This window comes from Hyperoodon ampullatus (genome assembly GCF_949752795.1).
Source record: "Hyperoodon ampullatus genome assembly, chromosome: 9".
Taxonomy (NCBI): domain Eukaryota; kingdom Metazoa; phylum Chordata; class Mammalia; order Artiodactyla; family Ziphiidae; genus Hyperoodon; species Hyperoodon ampullatus.
In genome coordinates, this window is record NC_136922.1 from 84,942,325 (window position 1) to 84,960,489 (window position 18,165).

At 48.9% G+C, this 18,165-nt stretch overlaps 1 protein-coding gene across 1 annotated transcript in view; it reads left to right on the forward strand.

The window, feature by feature from the left end:
* SND1 (staphylococcal nuclease and tudor domain containing 1) overlaps positions 1 to 18,165 on the forward strand; it is a 424,144-nt gene that overhangs the window by 310,518 nt on the left and 95,461 nt on the right. Inside the window, exon 16 of the mRNA XM_079711118.1 lies at positions 16,361 to 16,470. Coding sequence (XP_079567244.1) covers positions 16,361 to 16,470 — 110 coding nt within the window. The remainder of the gene's footprint in view (positions 1 to 16,360; positions 16,471 to 18,165) is intronic.

Sequence of the window (18,165 nt, forward strand, 5' to 3'; positions counted from 1 at the left end):
TGGTGAGGTGTTCTGTAGCACCTCTCCTCTCCCACCCCTCCTGTATGTTTGTATTCTGTCCGTATATGTGCCTGTCGTCCACACTGAACTGTGAGCTCTCAGAGGAAAGGCGCTGTGTTCCTTCCCTTACTCATTACTTTCCAAAATCTAGCAGAGTCAGTCTTTTACCTGGAAGTGCTCATGGAATGTCCAGGTTGCACTTATTTCTAAGGCAGCCCTGAATTGGATGCCCTTCCCTGATGAGCCCCTGAGTCTCCTGGGGGGGTCTCTTGATGTGGGAGCTTGGGCCCAGGAACAGAGCTGGTTTCAAAGCCCGGGCTCTGCAGAGCCCGAGGGGCAACGAGCAGCGGCGCTCTGGGAACGCCCTCCTCTTCAGCAAGCTGGGCGGCGCCTTCAGTTACATAAGCTGTGTGTGTTCTGGCAGGGAAGAGCTGCCTGAGTGAGTGGTTAGCAAAAATGATTTGTGTGGAGTTATTTTGAGACCCCACAGGAGGGAATGGCAGCCAAACCCTGCAGTATTTTAAACCGCATCACTCATCTACAAAGATTAATCCATTACAGAGTCTCAGCCAGAACACTGGTAACGGGGAAATAAGAATCTTTAGGGTCCTAGCAGATGATAGATGCCAGTTCTCCCGGTCCACACAAGGTGAATTCAGTGGTTTAGACCGAACTCAGTGCCTCCAGATTCTCCCACACATACTCCTCTGTCCTGTCTGCCCTGAGGGCTGGAAGTGGCCGTGCAGATTTCCTTCTGTGGCATTGGCCTGGGTCACTGTGCAGCAGCAGTTTGATTGTGCTCTCATTCGCTGTATAGGATGCAAATTGGCTTTCTAATAGAGGAGGGACCCCCCTTTCTGTGGTCCCCAAACACATCATTTAGCGATTGGGCTCCTTTTGGTTCCAGGCTGGCCAGGAGAAATCCCTCCTTCCCCTTCCAAAGCATTCACCTTTCTCCTGACTTAAGCGTGAACAGCTGTCGAAGGGTGGGTCAATTACAGAATATAGAATTTTCCCGTTTAGCGACATTAGCAGAGACAACCTCCATCTGAAGCGCTTCTCTTGTCTTTGTTTCCTCTTGGCTTTTACGCTGTGAAATTGCCTCCTTGCTCCCGCACCCTCTTGCTGACAGCTGTCCTCTTTGCCATTCAGGAGCCAGCACCTCCCTAGATGGCTGCCTGAGATGGAAAAGGCCTTCTCCCTTTTTCTCCCTGGGTCCACAGTTGTGTAGCCGGAGAGTTCCATGTGCTGGGACATCTGATTGCCTTCGGACCCCGAGGGATCCGTCTGGGCTAGATGTGTTTTAGACACTTGCTAGGCTGTGGAGGGAGGGTCCAGAAAGAAAGAAAGAACCCTATCCATGACTGTCCATCTTGTTATATATATTTTAGAGAACAATTATTTAATGACACAAACTATGGAAACTGAAAAATAGTTACATAAAACAGGCAACCACGTAGGTATACAGCTTTTCAGAGCCCCCCAGATTCCTTATAAGAACGTGCCCTCTGGCATTTATTTTAAACATAGGGGCCTTGTAACAAGCTTCTTATACCCCAGCACTGGTCCTACTAGGCAGACGTGGAAGGGGGCACACTTGAGGAGAAGCACTGCTCACGCTTGTGCATGTGAGAGAGAGAGAGATGGCTTCCCTGCCACTTGCACCGCAGAGGAGCCGCTGTCCATGGTCTAAAAGGCTTCAGCTGATGGCATTTCTCTCTGGTGGTGATACTGGACAAGGCTGGCCTGATGGGGCGTGGGGCTGGGATACGGTAAAGCGTGAACTTGGAGCAGAAAGAAGTGAGAAGACGCAAACAAACCAGCATCGAAAGTTTTCAGGATGATAAAAGGGAACCTACAGGCAGCCTAGGGCTCGGGAAGACACCTCCAGGGTGTGAGGCAGCAGAAGTGCGGTTCACTGCTCCTTTTCCCCTGGAATGAAGCTTGATTGTCATGTACGCTCTGCCAGGGAATCCACCCGTTCCTGTCTCTGGCCTGTGCCCCTTCAGGCACTCTTGCTGCGTGTCCGTGCCCGTCAGTAGGTGGGTGCAGCCCTGGTGTCACTTCCCCACAAATAGCAGTTTCTGATTTGCGTCATCACGGCCACTGCGGTCTCCTGAGCGCCTCCTTCCTCTGCTCTTCAGTCCACCTCCCCCCACTCCCCTCTTCCCGCCCTCTTTCCTTGAATGTGTGAACACATGCGAGTGTGTGCACGTGCACACACCCTGCCTTGGTTGTCACAGCACCCGGAATCGCCATCAGGCAACGCGCTTGATTGCGAGCTGTGTTTGGGGAGTTGATGGTCCCCAGCGTCCCTCAACACACCACTGCCACTTCCTCACCAGTTGCACCCTTATCAGAAATCATGATGTGGGGCAAGCTTCTCATCCGGGGGCTTATGCCTCATGCTGTCCTTCAGCTGTGAGTAATGAGCCCACTGGAGCAGCGTTCCTGTCCCTTGAAGACGGGCCCAGCCTGAAGAGACAGATTAATATCTCCCATTCGCTGCAAAAAATCAGGCAGCTTGTCTGTCAGGTCCCCGATTTTCTCCCTCCCTGTCCTCCCTTCTCTCCTGCTTTTCAAATGAAGCTTTGTACCCGGCGTCACAGCTCAAATCCTGGTGCTCTGGTGCCCTGTTGCCACACTGTGACAGGAGCTAAAAAGCCTCAATTAAGTGTGAGCCGTGCTTTCGCTGTCCCACTGGCCACAGTGACGACTGAAATCATCGTTTCTTCAGGGCTGCATCAGTGGAAGGCAAAGGACGCAGAAATCCTTTTCTTTCCCTCAGGTCTCCCAAACAGGGAAGATAATCACTTCAGTAGAACAATCTTTCCCTGAATTCTGCAAAGTGGATTCTAGGCAGTGGTTTGGATCTACTGTTCCTTTTTATCCCCGATAGCCCTGTGAATGAGAGAAGGAAATGAATAGACTGCTTATCACCGCACCACCGGGGTCTCCAAGATAGAGTGGAAGCTGGCTAGAATGGAGGCCGTGACGGCCTCCACCTTCCTCAGGATGGGCTCCACCTCTCCCCACAGTCCCTCGAGGGCTCCCACGTACCGGGGATTCCTCCTGCACGGGTGGAGCTGTCTCTTGCTGCAGCCTCCTGCCTGGAGGAAAAGTCTAACTCTCCCTGGTCCCAGGGAGACGGGGCTGGTACGCAGTCTCTGCGCACTCCTCCCTGATCAGTCCAACTCAGGCAGCAAATTTCCCCTCCAAAGGTGCCTCTCTCCTCAGCATGTAGGAAGGGTTGCTCCCTAGTGAACGAGCCCCGCCACCACAGCAGACGTTTAATTAAGTCGACTAGAAAGGTGTTTCCTATCGGAAGAGGCCCTTCATATTATCTAGGCTTAAGGAAGAAAAGCAGGAGAATGGTAGGCAATCAAAACCCACGTCTTGTGCGGGTGTTTAGTCTGGAGAAAATAAGTCATGAGGATGAGCGGAAAGAGATGTTGTACTGTCTTCAGATATTTGAAGGGCTGTCAAGTGGGTGATGGATGTTTTATGTGGTCCCAAGGAACTGGACCCGATTTTAGAAGGCCTGGAGGGTCAGGTTGTAGATTTCTGAGTTTATGTGGTAAACTCTTGGAAGCCACTGAAGGGTTTTGAGCAGAATACTGTGCTTTAGGAAAATTAATCAGGCAGGAAGAATCAGGATAGGGGAAAATGGAGGGAAGGTAGGTAGATCAGAGGATTCTTGGCCAGAAGTGACAGGAGCTTGAACAAGCAGAGTTAGGTTGAGGATTGAGAGGATTCCATGGATCATACAAACAACTATGGAGGTAGAATTAATGGAATCGATAAGATGTAGCAATCATTAGGTTATATGGACAAAGTAGGGACAAATCAAAGATAAGGGAGATTGTTAGACTGAGGGGTTGCTAGTGCTGCAGTCGGCATAGCGGACAAGGAAAGGAGCAGAGGCGATTTAGCAAGACGAGAAGTTTGTTGAGTTTGAGGTATTGGCAGGACGGTCAAGGGGGAGATATCTGTCAGACACTTGGGGATTGTGTCTAGAGCTTAGAGGACAGTTGAGGCTTACATCTCTGTAGGTTCTGGGTGATCACAGTGATGGAGAACATGAAAATGGATGGGCTTTCCAAGGAAGGGTGCAGAGAGTGAAAAGAGAGAGGCCCAAGACATAATTGAGGGCAACAGCAGGAGACAAGACGAACAGCCCAGAGAGAGGACCCTAGTAGAGGGGAGGAAAGAATTTCACTACAGGGTCGGGGCACACTGTCGCGCGCCATATAGAGATGGAGTAGGACCCCTGCTGAGAAGAGGTGATGAGATTTGTCAGCGAGGAGGTTACTTTTCCAAGTAGAGTAGAAAGATCAAGTCTGAGTAGCAGCAAGAAGTATGATAGTGAAAGTCTGTTGTCACGGAGTGGAAGGAAGCAGTTGTGGTGAGAAACAGAGATGGGCGACTCCGGAAATTTCAAAGTTTTGAATGGGGCCTGTGGGAGTAGAGTGGGAATAAAGGGGGCAGATGGCAAGTACAGGAGAGATGACATTCCTAGAACGGGGTGCAGGAGAGCCAGCGTGCGGGCACACACCTGTGCTTGATGTTGGCTGCCTCAGCTTCCCTTGAGCCACATTGGCTTGCTTTTCACCTTCTCAGCTACATGACCGTGGGCTTTTTTAGTATCTTTATTATTATTATGCTATTACCTGTACTGATCTTCTGGTTCTGGGAAGTTAAACTCTGTCTTGCCTGACCTTTTTTTTTTATATATATATAACTTTTTTTAGGGGGTTTGTTTTGGTTTTTTTTGTTTATTTTTGGCTGCATTGGGTCTTCGTTGCTGCACGCGGGCTTTCTCTAGTTGTGGCGAGTGGCAGCTGCTTTTCATTGCGGTGCGTGGGCTTCTCATTGCGGTGGCTTCTCTCGTTGCGGAGCACGGGCTCTAGGCACGCGGGCATCAGTAGTTGTGGCACACAGGCTCAGTAGTTGTGGCTCACGGGCTCTAGAGCACAGGCTCAGTAGTTGTGGTGCACGGGCTTAGCTGCTCCGCGGCATGTGGGAACTTCCCAGACCAGGGCTCGAACCCATGTCCCCTGCATTGGCAGGCGGATTCTTAACCACTGCGCCACCAGGGAAGGCCTGAACTTTTTTTTACCCAGCTTACAACATGCTTTAGAGCAAGAGTCGGCAGACTTCTCCTCTAAAGGGCCAGAGAGTAAATAGACACTGAAATTTGAATTTCATACAGTTTTTCACAGGTCACAATATTTCTTTTTCAACCATTCAGAAATGTAAAAGCTGTTCTTAACTCATAGGTTGTACAAAAACAGGCAGTGGGTTAGATTTAGTCCTCAGGAAGTTGTCTGCTGGCCCCCTTTTTTTTTTTTTTTTGTGGTACACGGGCCTCTCACTGCTGTGGCCTCTCCCGTTGCGGAGCACAGGCCTCGGACGCGCAGGCTTAGCAGCCATGGCTCACAGGCCCAGCCGCTCAGCGGCATGTGGGATCTTCCCGGACCGGGGCACGAACCCGTGTCCCCTGCATCGGCAGGTGGACTTTCAACCACTGCGCCACTAGGGAAGCCCTACTGACCCCTTTTTTATGATGCTAACCAAAAAAAGTGAAGGCCAGTATTCATCTACAGCCCAGAATTCAAGCTACTTATCAGGATAGGATGTATTTCTGTATCCAAGATCAGCCTGTGGTCTTAAAGAACCTTGGCTTTTCAGAATTCCTCTCCTTTTTGGCTTGTTTTCATTTATTTCTTTTAAGCATAAGGGTAGTGAGGTAGAAGGCTCTTCCTAAGAGCTTCTCAGCTCTCAGATTTCTATTCATTGTCCTTGCTTTGGGGGGTGTTAGTATTCCTGACAGTAGCTGGGTTTTTCCTTCTGCGGTTCCACTGGCTGAGCATACTAATCTCTAGACACTGGGATTTCATTTGCCTCAGGAGAAGAAGCTCAGGGAAATTTTCTCTGAGTGGGAAGCTCAGCAAAGGCAGTGGTTTGGACGTGTACTCCACACATCTCAGAACCATTTTGTTCCAATAACAACACAGCTTGGTTTAGAGAAAGTCACTCGAAATTTATGCGAGTAAGCACCTTTTACATTTGCCTGCCAGGTGTGTGGCAGGATACCTTCTGGAAGCTGGTAGTCGCAGGATCCACGTGCGGGTTTCCTGTGGCTTTCTCTCTACCCCTGGAGCTGTCCTCTACCAGCCTGGACAGGAGATTCAAATGGCTCTCTTTATCCATGAACATGGAATTTAAAAGACCAAGATTGGGGTTTGGGGGTTACCGAAAATGACATTTATTTTTATAAATCTGAGTTTCATTTGATTCAGAGATAAAGTTCCATGTTTAAAATAAGTCAGGAAAAGCAAAAGTTGAGGTTCTCATAGAAACCAACTCCCCCTCGCTGCTCAGACATGGCTTTGCGCTTGTTAGGTGCTGTCTCCATGGTGCCACAGCATTACGTGAGAGCTGGAGCCGTGTAGCTCTCTTGTCGCTGGAAAGACCACTGTGGGCCTAGCGCTTGACCTCAGATGCTTTGTCTTCTGTGTACTGAGGCTATGAGGTGGCTGTTTTGATATGGATAATTAGGAGAAACTCAATGGAAAATGTTTTTAGAGGCACGGTTGTTTCATTCTGCTCCTAGCTGGTGGTGGTATTATTGCAGCTGCTGCTTACAGCAAACCCCCAAATGAACATGGGTATCGGGAAGCCGACAGCCCGCCATCTCCAACCTCCCCTTCACAAACACACCCCCAGAGAAAGCCTGGCTGGCTTCTTTATGGCCATGGGCTTGGCATGTCATGGGAAGGGAACGGCCTTGTTCATCAGTCAAGAGTTTTCTCTCCCTTTAAAAATCATTCTTTTCAGATCTTGGTCTGCGGTGGGGAGAATCATAAAAGGTTATTCTGATGCTGGCCTGATTGTTATCTGCCACACCAGCTCCACATGAAAAAGCTCTCCTCCCTTTGGGGAATGATTCTTCGGTGTCTAAAGCCAATGATAAACCAAGTTGGATGAAGCCAGTTCTGCACACTGCCTGGCTTGCCAGACTGAGAGCCAGCAATCCAGTCTGAGGCCTCTAAGCCATCCCTTCCTCGTCTCCTCCTCAGACAGTGGTCAGTGATGTAGCATCTAACACTCACTCTCCTTAAAGTCCCAGAAGTAAGAGTTAGTAGATTTCCTCATGAACTCACCAAGCATTAACTAGTATGCATACGGGAACTCAAAGGAGGACATTGTTATCACAGGTTTGTTGCATCTGTTTTTGCTGGGGTTTTCTCCTCTCTGGCATTTATTTAGCACACAGTTATTGAGTATCTCCTTACTGTGGCTCCAGAGAGAACTATCATACCCCTCCCCTCAAATAACTGCAGAATGGGATCCACCATTGACAGGCTGCGAACTGGAGATGAGACTCGAGACGTCACCCCTCTCCTAGCGGTCACACTGTTGTGACTTGTGCCGGAGAAACTCATCCCTCCCTTCTGTAGATGCCTCCCTCCATCCCCGCCTTTCCTCAAAGGGAGCCGAAATTCCCGTCACATTGTGGAGAACGGATCTCATTGCTCCTGTCCCCAATTAACTTCGGCTTCTGGTCTTTCAACAGATGCATCAAACATTAGCAAATCAGGGCAACCTAACAAAAGTCTCTCCCAAACAACTGGAACTAAGAAGTAAAAACAGCTTCAGTCTCGGCTTTTGCCCAGTTCCGACTCCCTGACTACCATTACCTGAGGAGTTTGATCCCTTTAATTAGAATTCCTTCATTCTTCTTTTATCCCTTTATTCTCGTCACTGAAAGAGCCTTAGCAGTGACATGTTCCAAAATTGGCCCAGAAGATGCTGCCTCCCCCGAGGTAACAAAATAGCGGTTTAGAGAACAAGGGAGAGAAGAAAGAATCTGAGACAATGCAAAATCCTAGTTTCATTTCTGACCCTTTCAGTACAAACTGAGGCCTTGTGTCGTGTAGAACTAACTCTTGGGAACCCACCGGTCTACCGTTTGCCTTGCTGTTTGGGCCATCTTGGGAATGTGAAAATATAGGACCAGCTGGTCCGAGGTGGGACGGTTTGCCATTCTCAGTTGTTAACTGACTCACTGACGACATTTGCAACTTGAGACCTCCAAATGATTTCTGCTTTAAAGCTTATGAGAGAGGACTGAGAGCAGGCTTTTCTGGTACACGAGATGCATTACATTTCTGAGCTCCAACAATGTACAGTGGTTTGGTTTGGCTTTGCATGTAGATTCATGATAACCACGTTGCTTCAGATTAGGCGGGTGGCCTGTCCGCCTCTGCCTGCTGTGCCGATGGCTTAAGAGGTCTGGATTCTGTCCTTGATGCTTAGGGAAAGAGCAGAAAAGTAAGAATGTGTCACTTTTCTTGGACTACATATGGAGTTCAATGTCTTAACTCTCTATGTGAAGTGGGGTTTTTTAAATTTTGTTTTTCATTAGGGGGAAGGATGGCTGGGGAAAGTATAGACGTGGAACTCATTGAATGTGGGGGTAGAAATCTCTGCTGAGAGTCTGTGAGGTATAAGCTGGCCAGCCGCAGCAGCAGGAACTCAGGCAGAGGCATTGGAGTGCAGTCAGTGTGACAGGAAGCTTATTTTGGTGTTCTTTCTGTGCCTCGCCTTGTCCTTGACGTTTACTCCAGGGGACTGTATTAATGTAGAAAGAAGGGAGAGGTGTCCGTGGTTTCCTATCTGGGAAATGTACAGCATTTCATAGCGTGCTTACCCAGGGCCTTAGAGACCAGGGATGAAGATGCTTCGTGACATGAGAGAGTCTAGTCCTCTCTCCCTTTCCCAGCTGTCTGTCCCCCAGCCTACTTAGCTCCACTTTATCTGCTAGCCAGCCATGTGCCGCATGCTAGCCGATAAAGCCTGTGTTTGTTCTGAAAGCCCCACCAGAACGGCCGTTTTGTCTCCGCTATGGTTTGATCAACAAAATTTGTTAAAATTTCAGGGAGCAGTATTTAAAGCAGAGGTATTTTGACTTGAATATTACTTAAGAAGTTTCTCCCTAAATATAGGAAGTAAAACCATAGCTCCCTGGTCTGGGCTGCTTTCACAGAAGCAGAGGGATGGGCTTTGTGGCCACCTTTCGGCTTTAGGATCGAATAATTGCCTTTTCATTTCCATTGGGAGACTTACTGATGACCCTGTAGTCATCCCCACACTAAGGTTTTCCGATATTTCGTCCAGATTTTCTTTCCCCTAATAATTGCACCCCCTGTTTTTAGGCTAAGCATTTTCCCTCCTTCTTGTGTTTACACCTTTCAAATACTTGAAGATTGTTATCGTGTCACCCTCTTAGTCACTGCTCAGCCGAGCTGTACAGATTTAAGCACCTTTTATCTGGCCTTTCCAGGCAGCCCTGCCCACCCCCGAGTCATCTTCCACTGCTCTCTGAGTGCGCTCGGGCATGGCCGCCTGGAGCCAAACATGGGGTCACGGGTGGGAATCGTTTTCCTCCTTTGTCGAGTTGGAAACTGAACACAGCTGCGGTGCAGCAGCCTCAGGTCTCGCTCACACTGCTGGTCGCTGCTGCCCACATCCCCTGTGTATTTGAGTTGCGTCTCCCAAATGTGCTGATTCAAAGACCCGTGGGGCAAAGGGTGTAGCTGTGCTTTCTTTTTCGTCCTTGAAGTGTTGTGTCACCATGGGGAAGTGGGATGTGTGTAATTAGGAATGCTGTCAGCCCCTCTCCTGGTATTTGCATAAGGTCTATGACCCTGACTGTTCAGGAACCATTTCCTTCTCTGTGTATGGGCTTCTGTCCCAGAAGTATTTTTCACGGATGCTCATTCAGCATTGATTGAGGATCTGTAGTGCCGCTGTGTGCTAGGCAGTGTGTCAGATGCTAGAAAGATCTGAATAAGATACAGTACCCACCCTAAGAGGCAATTTAGTTTTAGTTTAATTTGGGTTGGAAATGCCAGATTCTCACATAGGCTTGCTCATGGTAGCAGTGAGAGGAGAGAGCAGATTTATGGGAACATCCATGAGATTCTTAAACAGCATCCGAGGTGAGGTCAGATCTCCCAGATCCCGGAGCATAGAGGGCGGTCGTGGGTCTGGTGGTTCCAGGACCTCGCTGCAGGTCTCTGGTGTTAGTGCTCCGGTGCTGATGCAGCGCACTCCCCTCCTTCCTCCTCCTCCTCCTCCTCACGGGCTGATGTTCTGCATGCTGCCCGGTTCAAATTCCAGAAAGAATCTTTCTCACCTGTTACCTTTCATTTCTCTTTAGACAGAGCTTATTTTTTCCCCTCTGCCAGCCTGCTATAAATTGACTATCCTTGAATCAAGTTCAGTAGCAGCTCTCCCCTCCCTCCCTCCCTCCCTCATTTCTCACCTTCTGCTCTGACCTCCATCCCCAACTTCTGGTCTGGGGAGAGTACAGAAGCCAGGGTCACGTGCTGGACAACAGCTGCCTGAGGCTGACCCTTAGCAAGGGACATGGCAGTGACGAGCCCATGATTGACTTGTCTGGTGCATCCTCCCAGTGCATCCACCTGCCATAATCCAGTTATGTGTTATTTCTTCTTTTTTTTTTTTTTTTTTTTTGCGGTACGCGGGCCTCTCACTGTTGTGGCCTCTCCCGTTGCGGAGCACAGGCTCTGGACGTGCAGGCTTAGCGGCCATGGCTCACGGGCCCAGCCGCTCCGCGGCATGTGGGATCTTCCCGGACCAGGGCACGAACCCATGTCCCCTGCATCGGCAGGCGGACTCTCAACCACTACGCCACCAGCGAAGCCCTATTTCTTAACATTCTTCACCCTACAGACTGAATGGTAAATTCGGTCACCAATAGCATACTTCATACCATGGCAGGGGAAAATAATATTGTCATGCTGCTAATTAAGCTTCACTAGGACAAAACCAGTCTTTTTCATCATTGAGTTTTCACCTCCCAACCCAGTGCCTAGCCCAGAGTAGGCACTGATGCGTATTTGTGAAACGGGGGGAGGGAAGGTCTGCTGAGGGAACTCACCAAGTATCTGAAGTAGGCAGAGGGTGAAGGTGAGGTCTGCATGTGTCCTCTGCCCTTGCCTCCATAATGTCCATGTAGTAACGAGCACACAGTGGACAAGCAATAATCACCCTCAACCTATCCTTCCAGTTGGTTACTGTTTCCACTAGAGTTCTGTTTCCTGCTGTGAATGCCTGGTCTCTTGTTTGCTGGACTAAGTGCCACTGGGAAGCTGTCGCTTCTAGCGGAGGCAGATTTGCCACACTTGCCATACTTCCCTTTCACTCCCAGTAAAGAAAAAGCCACCATGCTTTGAGCCCAGGTTGATTATCATAAAACTCACATACAGTGTAAAATATTCAGAACGATGCACGACTCTCTCGCATAGCCATCAATAGAATCTTATATAGCCATTATTGTATCATTAACAAGAATTTGTACTTCTCGTTCCACAGCTGACTGACCAAAGTGTTTGTGTTAATTGACCTAGTTAGTCAATGTCTCTAAATGTATAATTTCTTTTTAACAGAATGCTCTTATAGCCCAGCATTTTACATTTGAAAGGAGGCACCCTATACTCAGGGATTCAAGCCCTGGATGGGAAATCTCAAAAGGGCATAACCCAGATTGTAGGATTTTCTGGCCAGGGGAGAATTTGGAGTTTCTTCATTTTACAGACAGAGACCTTGGGGCTTGGAGAGGTTTTATACTTCGTCAGTGGCAGAGTAGAAACCAGAAATGATGTGCTGATAGCTAGTGATGAATTTTCTCTTTCTAAACTGTACAAGATCAGGCACATCCTCTTTCTGTTTTGTTTTTAAGTAGTCTTGGTCAGCCATCGTATCCCAGAAAGCATAGAAAAGGTATGAGGAATGATGGGGTTTTCCCTACAGGCAGGTCTGTCTGTCAGGCTTTAAAGAGGTCAGGGAGCCTCCGGAGCAGGGGCGGGTGTGTCTGGCCTGCCTCTCCCGCATCTGCCCTTGGCGGAAGTCAGCTGCACCTGCCCCGGGTGGGGGGGGTCTCTCTCTCCATTCTGCCCCCCACTCCGACCCCATCGTAGGGAAGGAAATGTTCAAGAATGTTGGGGAACTTTTATTTTTTTTAAACAAAATGTTTGTGGTATATGAATGGCTTGCCCGTGTCAGGGGTGAGCTTGGCGGTTGACCTGCACCTGTGGTATTGGGAGCGTAGCAGACTTAATGTGCCCTCGTCAGGGCCTCATCGGGAAAGACAGTGGTTGGTGGTGATGTGCACGATTCAGAACCGCAGGCTCTTCCTGGCCTGGCTGTGGAGGGCTTCTGGAACCCAGTGACACCTCACTTCCTCCTCACCATCTCGGGCGCTCACCTGTGCCGCCGGTGAGCCTGCCCAGCTCTGCCTCTGAAGTTGCTTTCAGAGACCCCAGCTTTCTTTCCCGTGACGTGCTTTTTTTAACCTTTTCTAAGTCTGTTGTATCGGTAACAAAGCGGCACAGCCAGCCCAGCACTGCAGTGGCCTTTGAGTCAAGGTGCAGCGTGAACGGTGTTTCCTTACTGGCCAGGCTCTTGGAAAAGGAGGGCTCGGCGGGCCTCTTCTTGCTGATGGCACGTGGCCTTCCCCTGCTTTCAGCAGCCGTGTCTGTCCAGCTTTACGATGTTACCTTGTTTGACTTGCTCCCTGTTAGTGGACAGCATATTTCTCGCCCTGTTCCTTGATCCCTTGGGACACAAAAGCCAAGTCCCAAAGCTGGTAAGTAAGCACTCTGTGTAGACTTTGACCTCTCCAGGAGGGCCGTCAGGGCTGCCTGGCGTTCTGTCTTCACACCCCAGTCTTCTCCCGGGGTTCACCAAGCCGTGGGCCTTGCCCCACCAGAGGTCTTCAGTTAATTCAGTGTCATAACCGTATTTTTTTTTCATTAATGAAACAGAGAAGACAGCGTGTCACATGTAGTCACGATTGACCACTACTCTGTGGAAACTTTGCTGTATATGTGTACATACCCGTATTTAAGTGTGGGGTGGGGTCATAATCAACGTTAAAAGTTTGAAAAACGCTCGTCTACACAGTCCGTCTACAGAAGTAGCTTGGCTCATAGGTTTCTAACACTCAGATATCCAATATTATAAAAACTGTTCCCTCTGTCCTGGCCCCAGCTGCGAGCCCTGGTCTGCTAATAGATTCCATCTCACCCACACACGCCCTGTTTTGGGATCCCGCCTAGGGCTGGAACCTAGGGGTTCCCTGGCCTCTGTGCTCCGGTCCAACAGTGCCTGCACCTCTGCTACGGTGACGACCCGGTGCCAAGGGCCCGTCCGCCATTACATGTAAACCCGAGCTGTGTCTCCACTCACCTGCCCGACAAGAAATCGAGTCCCCAGGCCCTGCACTCCTACCTTGTCTAATACCCTCTGGGCACAGCAGTACTCAACTCCAAAACTGGGTTTTTGCTCAGTAGCTTTAGCATCTGACAATCTAGGGTTTAGATTGGCCACTTAGTAGCTTGGTGATTTGGGTCCTTATGTCAATTCATAGATAGTCAAGGATGCTCAGTAAATACTCATTTTTCCCGCTCTTTGTTCTCCTAGCGCTTATACCTGGGTTTAGCTGGGTTTCACTGTTTGATACCTGCTCCCACTGGGTCTATTTTTAAGACACAACTTCTCTCTATCCTAGTAAGTAGTGTCGACTAAGCCGTCCCTGACCGTGAGCTGAGATGTGACATTGAGACAGGTTTTGACTGGGAAGGGGTTACTTCAGAGGAGACAGGTCCAAGAGAGGGAAGAGTCAGCCCAGCAGAAAGGGAAATAAATGATAAAAGCAGAGATGGTATTCTTGTTCTCAAGGAAATTTTCTGTTCGCTTTCCTTTCTCTTACCTACCTGCCTGACGGGAATTGATGTACTTGGATGTGTTTACTTTTTCCACTTAAAGGGCAGGGAAACATCCTGATTCAGCTTTCTCCTCTTGAAGAGCTGGAGCCCAGCTCCTGGCAAATAGAGGGACAGTGGAACGTAGGCCCTCCTTCGCCTCTGGGTCCACATGCAGTGGTTGGTGTTTGGTCACCACGGGCCCATGGGTTTCTCTCCAGGAAGGTGATCTGAATCCATTTCAGCGTGATGTGTTCAACTCCCTGGGTTCACGGGGCCATCTTGCTACTCAGTTTAATCAGTTGGTGGTCTCCCAGGATTCAGAGAGGGCTGCTGGGGTCTCTTGCTCTCTTGAGACCTCAGAATACCAAGGCAGCTACAGGGATAGAGTGGGGACATCTGCTCAGCTAGGGAGACTCTTTGGGTCCTTTAAGTGACACAGCAGTCCCACTAACAGCACCCCAGTTCTGCCCCATCCACGAGTCAGAAACAAACTGAACGCTTGTTGTCGCGTTACTCTTGTTTCCTCAACAGTGCTTTACCTATGGTTATGTGACCAGAAGTTCCAGTAGAATTGTTTATTTTTCTTTCTGACAATTATAATTTTTGCTTAGTTCACAGATACAGAATGAAAAATGTTTTTGGCAATTAATGTTGTAAGAATCATGGCTGTCTTTCATTTTACTTGTTCCCCCATCTCTCCTTTCAAGGTTAATCTCAGGCTTTTTGGTTCTGTGAGTTTCTCGATGTCTTTTTCAAAAATCGGTTCCACTTCTGCCTCAGAGCCCGGCACTGAAGTGCCGGGAGAGAGTGAGGCAGCCCTGGTGCTCTTGCCCAGGTGACACTCGGGTAGGACTTTCACCATCCCCGTCTTCGTGCAAGCAGGATAGTGGCCCTGGCACCCGCTCCAGCTGCTCTCCTGCTGTGGTTTCTCTCCTTGTGCCGTGCTCCCCGTCCAGCGTTCTGTTTGATGTCATGTGTTCCTTTTTTGAGGCTTGGAGAGAAAGCTCTGTTCTTGAGCTTCTGAAAGACCAGGGTATACACTATTACCTCTCCTCCGAGCTCCATGACCTTGAATCTGTGCTGTGGCCAGAAACATGAGCAGCCACCTGGCTTCATCCGTAAGGGATGTACCTTCTGTCCCGGCAGTGGTGGCCCGCCTTCTCCCAGAGGCTCCCAGCGGGTGTCTGCAGTAGCCTAGCTGCCCTGCTGCCGCGCCTCCCTGTGCCAGATCTTTTGTAACTTCACCTGGGGCTGTTTGTAAATAAGAGGAAACACGTTCCAGTCCTGCCTTCTTGCCAGCAGTTACTTAGAGACACGAGCACTAAGTGCACATCCCTCCTCACCGCCCCCCCCATATTTTGATTATCTTCTTTTCCTATGTCTTTAGCCTAGTTCAAGTTTTGGCTTCGTAATTACAGCTGCAGTTTGAATATTTTGGAAATATTTATAAGTCTAATCCAGACATTAAAATGTGACATAGTTCATGGCCTCTCACAGGTGACCACTGTTGGTGATAAATATTTGCAAAATGAATGATTGAATCAGAGAGAAAGAAGAGGCAGTCTACCTTGGTTAGGAGCACCTATATTGTATAAAATACTGTCCCTGAATACGTAGGAGTGTGAAGGGTAAGATTTTGTCCTCAGGAATCTTACAATCTAGTTTGCAGATTGAAAGATGACTGAGATTCTGAGAGTGGGTCATTGTGTCAGTGATAATAATGGTAAAATAAGAAGAGCTAAAATGTATTGAACCTTTCCATATGTCAGGCATGGTACTAAATATTTTACCTAATAATCTCCCCTAGTTCACCCAACAGCCATGTGAAGTAGGTTTTTACAAATAGGACAACTGAGGCTTTGAAAGGGTTCAGTAACTTAGCCAAGGTCACAGATCCTAATAATTTACAGTTAGGGTGTGAATCCAGGTCTGTCTGGCTCCAGACACCTGATACTTCATCAGGATTCTGTTTTTTCTGTCTCTCCTTCTGAATGACATACCGATGGTACTGTTGTCCCAAATGTAGCCAGAGGAGAGAGGGGGAAGCTTATTTGAAGAGGAAAATGACACCAAGTTAACACTTTAGAATTGGATGCGAAAGTCAGAGAGTAAAGAGAAAATGGCCGGAATGGCTCTCAGGAGGCAGAATGGCTGGGGATATCAGTGTAATTTAGGTGAGAGAGCCATTTATGTAAGTGATGGTTAAAGCAGTGAGACTGTAGGCCCGTAAGGAGTGAGGAGTCCAAGATGAGGATTCATGCCGCATGTTGGGGTATGTGTGTTTCCTGCATATCTTATTTAGAACTCCCCGGATGGTCTTAATAATTCCCAGATTCTGTGACTGGGATCCCCCCTTCGCTGTTGCTGCTGTGATAGTGTTAGTTTTTCCCACCTCCGGCGAACTAAACACCTCCCCTTGGACCACTGCCTCTGCCCTACCTCGTGTCACGGCATTCTGATCAAATGCCTGTCTCGTTACAAGGGTCAGGGGACCATCCCTGCTGGACACCAGGCCTAGTGGACCCCTTTTCATCACAAATTCTTCTTTTCTTCTGACACAGGCATCGAATGCCCCCGAGGAGCCCGGAACCTCCCAGGCTTGGTGCAGGAGGGAGAGCCGTTCAGTGAGGAAGCAACGCTTTTCACCAAGGAGCTGGTGCTGCAGCGAGAGGTAGGGCATCTTCCAGGGGCTTCTTGGATGATGAGGAGTGGGGAGAAAGTGGGGCTCGCTCGGTCTGATGGCGGAGATCAGTCTGTCCCTTTTTCCGGTGCTCGGCCTTCCACGGCCATGATCCGTTCTGTGTCTGCCCACATCCCGTACCCTGAGCCCTGCTTCACTGGCCAGCCGCCCTTCAATTGTTCCTCATCGTGGGCGTCCTGAGATGTGGGATGAACACCAGGCCGGCCCAGCCAGGATCCTAAGGCTGAGAGCCTACGGCCTTGCAGTCTCCTCCTTGTCGAATTAGCTGAGCTGCCTGCCTCCAGCTGGATTTAGAAGCTTGACTAACCCTGTCAGGGGCCAATTTTCTTTGAACGTTTATTTGTATCTTTGAGTAATTGCATTTTCTGTGGCGGGTTTTCTGACTTAATTTAATTGTATTTTTGTTTCTGCCTGTTGGGCTGACTCTTGCAGGCAGGAGTTAGGCTGCTCAGCTGCCATGGTGCCCATCTACCTGCTAATTTTTATCAAGTCGTAGTCAACAGATCCATCTTCTTTCCAGGAGTATGCCAGTCACTCATCCTGCTAGGTGGGCACAAAAAAGGAACAGTGGGGAGTGTGCTGGGCTCAGGCTTAGGGTTTTAGATCTGCCTTTTCCCTTTTTTTTTTTTTTTTTTTTTTAACAAACCCATAGGGTACCTCCTGCTTTAATGCAATATCATAATACACACAGTGAAAAAGATTATGGGGGTTCTAGAGGTTATCTTGCTCATGAGTCTTTGTAGGTTTTTGGGAGCAGATGTGTGGTCTTCTTTGGGTTGCTAAGTGGTACGGATACCTGTTTATAAGCTTCCGCATCTCTCATTTTGATTTGAAACGTCAGTGAATATATTGGGGGGGGTGCTTAATGCCCTTAATTGTCTCATCAGTCTCACATTCTGCTCTATTTTGTTTGTGGTCAGATGTATTTGTTTGTGAAGAAGCCATCCTTATGTTGGCATGCAAGGTGTCTTTCCCCTCCCCCCTGTTTTGTAACTCCACAACATAGGTTGAATTGTTATCAGTTAAAGATAGCTTCCCACTAGAGAAGTATTTCAAGAATCCAAACACTCCTGTTGTCTGTCAGTAGCTGTTGAAATTTTTTGACATTGCACAGGAATTAGGTCGAAGGGGCAGATATTTTAGAATTCCCCTCTGTAATATCCCCTTTGGATAATGAACTACAGAGCTGTTTCATGTTGGAATAAGCAGGTGAGTCCCCTCAACGTCGTGACTTAAAGACTTTACAGAGGGAGTAGGAACAGATGTTTTGTTTGTTTTGTTTGTTTTGTTTTTTGTTTTTTTTTTTTTTTGCGGTACGCGGGCCTCTCACTGTTTTGGCCTTTCCCGTTGCGGAGCACAGCCTCCGGACGCGCAGGCTCAGCAGCCATGGCTCACGGGCTCAGCCACTCTGCGGCATGTGGGATCTTCCCGGACCGGGGCACAAACCCGTGTCCCCTGCATCAGCAGGCGGACTCTCAACCACTGCGCCACCAGGGAAGCCCAGAAACAGATGTTTGTTGGTTGGTTGTGCTTTGGACGGGGGGAGGAAATCCCCTCACTGGACTGCCCAAGACGTGTGTTAGTGACATCCTCATCACTTACTCTCTAAGTCACCGTTCTGTTCGTTGCTCACCATACTCCTCTTCCTGTTGTTTCCCGTCTCCT